This window comes from Saccostrea cucullata, unplaced genomic scaffold (assembly GCF_032062105.1).
Source record: "Saccostrea cucullata isolate Sc308-1 unplaced genomic scaffold, CSIRO_AGI_Scuc_v1 ctg6049, whole genome shotgun sequence".
Classification (NCBI taxonomy): Eukaryota; Metazoa; Mollusca; class Bivalvia; order Ostreida; family Ostreidae; genus Saccostrea; species Saccostrea cuccullata.
This window is the reverse complement of record NW_026928494.1, coordinates 8777-18575: the sequence shown is the minus strand read 5'-3', so window position 1 is coordinate 18575 and position 9799 is coordinate 8777. Positions and strand designations below refer to the sequence as shown.

The 9799-nt window shown below is 32.6% G+C and overlaps 1 protein-coding gene across 1 annotated transcript; it reads right to left on the bottom strand.

The window, feature by feature from the left end:
• Window positions 1-673: 673 nt before the first annotated feature.
• On the bottom strand, window positions 674-7793 carry LOC134277765 (uncharacterized). Its single transcript, XM_062760076.1, has 3 exons — window positions 7074-7793; window positions 2034-2162; window positions 674-1071 (listed from the first exon to the last, which is right to left on the bottom strand). Exons 1-3 carry the CDS (start codon window positions 7783-7785, stop codon window positions 674-676), a joined length of 1239 nt encoding a protein of 412 aa, XP_062616060.1. The 5' UTR covers window positions 7786-7793.
• Window positions 7794-9799: the final 2006 nt, after the last annotated feature.

Here is a 9799-nt window from a genome sequence, read left to right as displayed (position 1 = left end):
TAATTTCTTACTAGATATGAATCACTACGATTTTGCATTCTGGCTCCATTGACCGTTATAATAAAATTACCTATTATTAATATAACTTTCTATAGTGCATGGATTAAAAATGAACATTTTTAATCATCAAAGCACTTTTGAAGAATTTTCGCCTTCTGGTCCCATATTGGAAAGGTCACTCAGTCCTTTTTTTCTCGTAATCAAATGAAAGCCCTAAAATTTTGAACACATTTGCTAAAAAATATTTTAAAATTCCTCTTCATTTCTTTTGTACGATTCTGCCAGGTACTTTTCTTTTCTTTTTTTTTCATTATTGATGATACATTAAAATTTTTTCCATATCAATGTTATTAAATCCCATGACCAGCTATATTGATTGAAATTAAATGTAGCAAAAATAACAATCAACAAAACTACGTCTGCCTTTACTACAATTAATTATATTTCTTTTCTTTAAAATTCACAATCTGCACAAGATACAATGAAATAATACGCAAGAATGCTGCATTTTTTTTTTTATAAAATTGATGCTAGGACAAAGTCTAACTTGAAGCAAATTAAGTGAGCATGTGGAGACATATTTTTTTTATTGATGCTGTACTTTATTTATATACACAGCATTGTTGTATAGCCAATGTTCATTGTAAACATACTGAGCTTGTTACAAATTTAATTATAAGAGAAAACCGGAGAAAGTGGCAATTGGGGCACCGTTATAACCGTTACCAGACTGGTGTCTGACCCACACTGCGTCTCCCTTCTGAACAGTCAGCACCACCAGATTGGGACCCGCGTCGTAATAATCAGGATTGCCACTATAACTATAGGCCATCGCTCTGACTTTTGTTGATCCATTCAACACAATGTCTACATAAATATGTTGTGTACCATAACTCTGAACATTCACGAAGAAGACGTACATCCCGGCGGTAGGAGCAGTAAATATTCCGTTACTTGGGTTGTATCCATTCCCTTCATTTGTGATAGCACGAGGAAAAACGAGCGTTCCACTGTTCCAGGAAGAACTGCTGGAGGACACTGAGGCAGAAAAGGCTACATTCTTTGACTTACCTACAAATACAATTGACTGGATTGATGTTAAATGTCCCAAATCATTCAACTCAAGATGTAAGGTTTTTAAATTATTTCAAATTGTGTTCGATCAATAAAAAATATTAATTATTGGAATTGGAGGATTTTTAAAAGAATTACAAATTTGAAGTTTCGTTCTCCTTTCCTAGGAAAACCTATGAATTTGCCTTTCTTAAAACACAACTCTTGTCATCATCTGTGATTAAATGAACTTGAATTAAGACTACGGCAAATGTGATATACTAGAATGTGCAATCGGTCATTCATATTCATCATTATATTCTCTCTCTCTTCGTTCGTCCTAATATGAATTATTGAAGTGCTTAATGAATAAATCACAACACATTTTAAGTAGGTAAGCTGCTCACTAGTGATTTATTTAATTATATATTGCAAACACATAACCGTTTTAATAAATACAACTGTATAGCCCAAATTCATTGCACTCAGTTGCATCACTATCAGCCTTACTACATGTAATCTTGAAATCCTAGCGAGCGAGCTTAGAGTGCCGTGCTACCGCATGATCTTACTATTTATACCCTATATAACCACGTGACTTTTAAAGAAAACTTTTCTAACACGCTAAATAATACCATTCCGCACATACCTGGTAATTTTAATTCATATGATGTTAAAAATGATATTGCATAATAGCTGAATTTTATCATTTATTATAAGGAACTGATGATAAAATTACATTTCTTTAATAAGAATAATTGCATGTTTTACTTCATATCTAATAAATGAATTCATGCCCTGTATTTTGCCCGAAACACTAATGTCAGCATAATGTCTAGAGCCCGAGGTTTGATACTGGTGACTCAGATTAATACAGGATACATGTATGATAAGAAGAAGATCACCTGTTAAAACCTCTCTGTATTATTTAACTCATCTCTTTATATAAAATATTCTTATTTTAATTACTGGATTATTACCAGACATGTTATTCGTCACATTCATTCGGAACACCTCTAGAGACGACACGGTAGTAGACAGTTGCAATTGGTCATACTTAGATTGTTTGACTTCCGCCATCAGCTCGTCTAAGGTTTTATTGATGTCGACTGAAATGCAAATATATGAGAAATATTTTTTTAATATTTCCTTGATATACGTAGGAATCCCTCTCTGAAATTATTCAAAACAGTTCACGTCCACTGAAAATGAAAAACAATTGACATTGATAAACATTTCTTAATAGCACCAAACATCAGATCACTTAACAAAATATTAAAATAACTAGAGCCGAGCTCGTTGCAAAGCAACGAGTAGGTCTTCCGTCGGAGCTGCGGACAGAGAGAAATGACCTTGAGTCAAGGTCATGCCACGTTCTAATTTTAAAGCAATCTTTTAAGGGTAGATATCATCTTATTATGTTTTACTATAAATTAATGTAACTTATAAGGAAATTTTTTCGTCATTGTAAATCATTGTCAATTCTTAACATTTGAAACCTTGACCTTGGAGAGGACTTATATAGGCCATGCCTGATGTCCAATCCAATTTTGTAATCTTACTTACATAATAAAATATTGATTAAATTAAATTAAATGCCACGTTCTAATTTTAAAGCAATCTTTTAAGGGTAGATATCAACTTATTATGTTTTACTATTAAAAAAAGGATAGTAAAGGAATGTTTGCGACCTTGACCTTGTCAGAATGACCTTGGGTCACACCATGACACACGCTGGTGATGAGCATATCCCATTTGTGTGCTACCGTATTGACAAATTCACACATGTTTTTTCAAACAATGCATCCAGCCAAAATATCTTATCATAAATGACCTTCAATGAGATTCAAAGCCATAACACACTCTGCATGATTTAAGGCATACCTTTTGTTTAGATAGGCCTTGTCACAGCTAATATACATGTGTAAAAAGTTATGGTCAATTTTAAGCAATGTTTGAATTTTGGAAAAGCCGGATAAACTTCAAGGTCAAAGTTCATGATATACTAGTATTTGAAATGATTTTATCACAGGTTACGTACATGTGATGTTTGTGTAATATGAAAGCCTTATCTCTTCTCATTAAAAAGTTATGATCAAGCCTCAAGGTCAAGTTGTCAAAAGTCAGTGTACTAGGTATTTAGAAAAGAGTTGTCTTAGGTAATACACAGGGATAAAATAAAAGCCCTGTCTCTTCTCATTCAAAAGGTATGAGTATTGTTAATGTTTTTGAAAAGCAGGTCAAACTTCAAGGTCAAAGGGTAAAAAATCAGTGAGTTTTTAAAGGTATTGTCACAGTTAATACATTTTTATAAAATGGAAGCTTTCAAAAGTTATGGTCAATTTAAAGTAATGTTATTTTTTAAAGTAGGTCAAGCTCCAAGATCAAGGTCACAGGGTCAAAAATCACAGTATATTTGAAAATCAGATGTCATAAATAATGCACATGTGAAATATCAAAGTCTTATATCAACTCATTCAATAGTTATTATCAAGTTTAAAGTTCAGATGGACAGACTGGCTGACGAATAAGGTTTAATGTTCCCTAAAAAAATAAATACATGTAATTCGAACAAGATAAATTAAGAAATACGAATAATAATAAAAAAAAATTAGAAAATATTAGAATATAAATCAGGTTTCCTACATGAGATTTCCTTAAAGACTTATTATAAATACATATTATTCAAGTACATGCAAAACATATGCATGTACGTTGGAGGTTCAAGACGCGGAAACCGGTCATTTCGATGAGAACGTATACACAACTGTCTCGTTACGGGGTAGGTGGTGTCATAAAAGGATTAAATTCGCCTGATTCCACCTCTGATTTTTTTTTAAGTCAGTCTTTGCGCTGCTAGTGCTTTATATTGTTTAAACAGAATTTAATTTTATGAAAAGAATTATTTTTAATGCTTATTTTTGACATATGCTTAAATTATTTACCTAATCAATTTGAGTTTAAATAGTAAAAAGGAATTTGTCACTCAGTATTTATCGGTCCTGCGGATGAGACCGTATAAGCCGAGGCCCCGTGTCACAGCAGGTGTGGCACGATAAAGATCCCTCCCTGCTCGAAGGCCGTAAGTGCCGAGCATAGGCTCAAATTTGCAGCCCTTCACCGGCAATGGTGACGTCTCCATATCAGTGAAATATTCTGGAGAGGGACGTTAAATAGTATACAATCAATCAATCTAAGGAATTAGTGTCAATCCTCTACATCAAAGAGCGTCTGACTTGTATGCATGATATAAATTGCGTAAATGTGTTAATTGAAATTTGAGTGAATCCCGTATGTTGTGTGAGAGAGTCAGTTTTGTACTGGACATTCCATCATCAAGAAAATATAGTTTTACTCTGGACTATTCCGAGTTACCAAAACGTTTGTGTGTGTGTCTGTGTGTGAGCTTTACAACCTGTCTTTGTTCTCTGTGACTTGATTTGATTTATTTTTCAAAATACAAACTTTAACTTTTTATTGCTTGACTTACGTTTAATAAATTTTCATCACAAGTTCACTTGTGTTACTTTAACCAAATATATTCTATTAAATTAATGATTCCATCGTCTTTGTTAACTTTAAATTGCTAGAAATATAGTGTAAAAATCCAGAATGAAATAAAGAATGTTAAAAATGACATTATTAATTGTCGGAAATGCAATGCAAAATTCCGGAAATAAAATGCATTCATTTAATTTTCGATTTTCATGAGAATTGGAAACGTCACTTCCACTTACAATTTACTGTTTATTTGTATCTGCTAATTTAAACAACATCGCAATTTTTTCTGATATAAAGCAATTAGAATAACTTGATATAGGCCCGTATACATGTAACGATTGCGGGGAGACGGGGCCTAAAAAATTCTTGTACTACATGTGTACCTTTCCAATAATAGAATCATCCTTACAAATCAAAAACATGTTGCAGTATTGATATCCCCAATTTTTTAAATAACGAGACTATAATGGACTTCACAAGGGTAGAATTTAACATTAATTTATGTACATGCGCAATTAAAATCACTATCAAAATTGGCAGAGTGATCGATAGGTCATCCTGTGTCACCTATCAGTGTAACCAATGAACTCGTCCAGATACCTGAGCAGCAGAGAAAAGCAGCACATTTTATTCATTCGTCAAAGAAAAGAATCCGACATTTAACACTTTTAAATCTTTGAATACACATACACGTTCAAGAAAACCTTTATATTTGTGTCTAGAAATATTCTTACGATTAACGCAAATAATCTAGGACTCGAGTAAAAATCAAAGAGCGGTACTGTTGACCTCATGAATGTATATAGGTCAATGTGCGATCGATGAACGGCTTTCATAACAGTACACACACACAACAGTCAGGGTCCGCGGAAAATTCACGATGCATGAATTAAATGACAGTGAATTATCTTAACAATGCTTAAGCTTGAATTATTTTTTTTATAAATAATAATGATAATGCTACATTGAATATTAATCGAAGGAAAGATGATAAGTATTTTCCCCCTCCCCCGTCTTGTTATTTAAACTTAACACAAGGAGAAAGTTGTCTCTGAATAATCTGTATGACATCCAGCTAGAGAATACGTTAAAAACTTATTTAAACAAAGTTAAACATTCAATTTAGCTATAGGTATATTATTCTTGTCCACCCTATTACATTTATTTCAGTTATATACGTGTTATACGCATACGCACATAGAATTCTTCTTCACTTGCCGTATAAAATCACTTACCTGTACATGGATTATAAAGTTTTCTGCTCATTTAATAACACATCACTCGTACAAAATAACGTTTTCATGAGATCAATAAGATGTTAAAGAACCCATTTCATATGATAACCATATCGAAATATTTACCGTTTTTGAGTTATAGAGCAAAACTTTCAAGGTCTTTCAAGGTCCGTAAATCCCTAATTTGAGGGGCCAGCCCCTTTTTAATGATGTCAAATGATAGATCTTAAAATTATGCACAATATTTGTTCAACATGTCTTAACAAATTATTTTTAGTTTAAAAGATACATATGGAAATATATGTCAATTTTTGCGCTTTAAGGCATTCTCATTTTTGACCCCTATCTAGCACCGTTTTGAGGACAGAAATCGAAAAAGAAAAAGCGATGTGCACAACTTCAATTCTTCTAGTATTTGAATTCAGTAGAATTTCTGCTCCAGCTTTTGTCGTTTCTGAGCCTTTGTCTGGAAACAAACAGTACCAAATTTTCATTTAAAGGGAAATAACTCGAAAGCGGAAGATAATTTTTGAAAACATTCTAATTGAGTTTTGTAACGTTTAAAAACTCTGAAAATTTGAGCGAAATCCGTTAAGAAATGAGCGAGTTACGAGGTCTCAAAGTTGGCGTCTAGGAAAAAAAAAGAATAATAGGAATAATCTTAACCATCAGAATCAGTAGAAGGTCTTCCGCCTGAGCAGAAGACCTTAATTATTACTTTAGTCATTTTGAATCCAAAACGCCCATGACGCAAGTTTTTTTTCACTTCCATTTCAGCAAAATAAAGAAATTCACTGAATGGTAAAGGACAGCGGTATCAAAATTTATGTAGAATAGAAAATAGTTCCTAAAAAAAGTGTTCATTTTATACATGTAACTCTTCTCCATATTTAAAAGAAGATGCAACTTTATCTTTAAAACATAGGCCTATAACATATGTAACACAGCAGAAATCCTTAGAGAAAGGATCAAGTGGTAGTGTACTAACAAGAAAACGGTTTTGTCCAATACATTTTCCAACATATGTTTTGTATGGCTACATTAGATATTTTCTTTCGATTGATTCTACACTTCTTTTCTAACATGAACCTAAAAAAACTTGACTTGCTTCTTAATATAAAGAAAAAATACACAAATGAAACGATGAACTAAATTATTTTCTTTTTACGCCTTTATTTTTTTCCAAAACAAAATCTTTATGTGTCATTTAAATCTTAAACATGAAATGTTCTTTAAATTTGGAAAGATAATTGATACAAATCAAAAAGAAAATAATCAACTTACCAGATATAGAATTTTGTATGATATTTTGTGAGTTTTCGAGGTTAGACAGTGATTGAAGCATTGTTTTATTTGTTGCAATTATATCATTGTTCAAGTTCTCCACAGAAGTGTTCAATCTCAAAGATATTTGCTCATATTTTTCCTGCATCATTTCAGGAAATTTTTTGTCAATTTCCAAAGTATGTTTATTTAAGTCCAGAAGGGTAACTGACAGGTACCGAACTTCCACTTTAAAATCTGCAAGTACATTGCTAGTGTTTGTCTCGAAACGTTCTCTTTTCTCTTCCAGTTGTTCCACAACCTGTTGAATGTATTCGTCGACTTTGGTGAAATTTTCTGTAACAGCTCTGAAAGTTTCTTCATATCGCCCGTTTTCAAGCTCAAGTCTTTGGTTTTCTCTTTTCAGTTTTTCAACCTCCTGTTTTAAGGCGGTCACTTCTACGTCTGTTTCCTGCTGGGATGTTTCCAATGTCTCCATATTTTTCTTCAGATCCAGCATGTCCTTCATTAAGGCGTGTACGTTCTTCACCAGTGACATTCTGATGATTGTTTCTTGGTTCAGCAACTGTCGGAAGACGTCCGTAGTTTTGGATTCCGAATCACTGATGTCCAGTAAAGATGAACTGTTGCCACTGCTGTCTGTGAATATAGACAATCCATTTATTTGTATGAGAAAAGCAAGCAATAACGTAAACAGTAGTGCTTGCTTCATCTTGAAAATCTGAGAAGGGATAGCGGACCAAGAGAACATTTAGCTTTATATACATTTGCATATAAACTTTGACCTTTTCTATTGCATGACACATGCGCAAGATGAAAATTCGTTAAAACATGAGTTGGCAAATATTAAAAACTGTTTTCGACTCTTACTGACGTAAGTTAACTTCCTCTTTAATGTTTTTGCTCTTTTTAATAATTTTAATAATAAAGTTAAAAGAAATTCTTCTAGAAGTAAAATCCAAATGAAGAAGAGTTGAAATGTACGTTTATCTGTTTAGGTCAATAGAAAAAGCATCTACACGTATTACGAAATTTTCTTAACTATTAAAAATGTTTATTTTTCATTGATTTTTCAAAAAAAAATTATTTTATTTTGGAGTCGGAGTTGGGATGGGTGTCTTTTCATTTTATAGAAAAAGGGAAGTTTATCCCTAAATATATGACTGCTTGTTTATTCATTGCTTAACGAAGCCCGATCTACTTGATCTGCGCGTACGTTTTAAAGCAGCATCTACTGAGGCACGTCACAATACCTTTGACTGCCGTCACAATTGAACACAATAACGTCACAATTAAAATGACGTCAAACTGCGCTAAAATGTTTCTCTGATCTTGCTTACCTGGTAGCTCTATAGACTGTGCATTGAAAGCTGGCATCTCTGTTATTTACATTTTTAACAAAAATATTTGTTCAAATTAATAAACAACTTTGGAACATAATTTATTTTAAAGTGATGAATTTCTTGGTACAGATTCAATAATTTTATCTTGTTTCATTTTCATTTGTGAGTTTAAAAAAACAAACACTGAAACCAAAAGTAAACGATTTTAGTCTTTCTCCTTGAACATATTGAAGTGTTTATACACACTCTTTTTATTGCGGACTTAAATATGCATGGATTGTCTTCAGTTTTTAAAATATTTAGTAAGTCTATGAATCATTTAAATGCAAACCCGAAATATTTTATTTTTCTATATATTACATGATATTAGAAAATATCGTAATTTTTTCGCCTTACCCCCCCCCCTCCTCCCTCTACCCCTTTTTCCCACATAAAATAACGTCGCTTGTTAAGAGAAAAATAAAGAATGAAGAGTAAATGATTTCATAATGTAAGAATTATTTACTTTTTAGAAACTAATACAGTATTGCAATCGTTTGCTGGTGTTATGTAAATCCATTGCGACTTATAAAATAATTATACACTGAATTGACGACGGATTTTTTCCGTTATTTCCTGATCATGACAACGAGCACACGGCGGGTGTGACCGGTCGGCAGGGGATGCTGACCCCTCCATGGCACCTGATCCCACCTCTGATGTTTCGGAGGTCCGTGTTTACTCTGCTCTTATTTTGTATATTGTTTACTGAACTTTGAGATTGAATACTGTTCGTTATCTCCATATCCTTCTTGGGAAGAATATATCTAAATTTTGTGTTTTGACATGCCCCCTTTTCACTGCAATAAAGGCTACCTCCAATTTTCTTTTTATATTTTATAAGAAAACTGAAAATTGCATGATATATGTGAAAAAAAGGAATTTCATCATGTATTTTTTTATTTCAAAATTTCTTTGTTTATTGGAGAGTTTTAGTATGTAATTGTGAATAAAAACACGACAAATGGTCCATATATTGACAGTGGCCCAATTTGACTACAATAAAGGCAAGGTAACAAAATTTCATTCTAATTTTTCTAAGCATAAATCATACAAATATATTTCCAAGAATTAAAATTTTTATCATTCCGTTTTCGTAATTTTCAACTAGGTCGGGCCTCGTTAAGCCTTTATGCCTTTAGCATTTGAAAAACGTCTACTTCCAGGTTGAAGTGTTTAAGGGAGAGAAAAATAATGCCTTAAAATGTGCTCACAATACACTTTTTACATAGACCGTGATAATTTTAAGAAATGTTATCTTATAGTCTCTTTTCAAGCCTTCTATATAAACCTTAATGTATTCTTCATGCAGTAAAAGCATTGAATTACGCATGGTCGACAAGA

Bases quoted from the DNA above. Each gene is read 5' to 3' on its own strand.
- LOC134277765 (XM_062760076.1), bottom strand. From the start codon at position 7,785: ATGAAGCAAGCACTACTGTTTACGTTATTGCTTGCTTTTCTCATACAA. The intron at 2,163-7,073 runs GTAAGTTGATTA...TTTGCATTTCAG, and splicing joins CATACAAAATTCTATATCTG to TCGACATCAATAAAACCTTA. The intron at 1,072-2,033 runs GTAATAATCCAG...TTGTATTTGTAG, and splicing joins TGTGACGAATAACATGTCTG to GTAAGTCAAAGAATGTAGCC.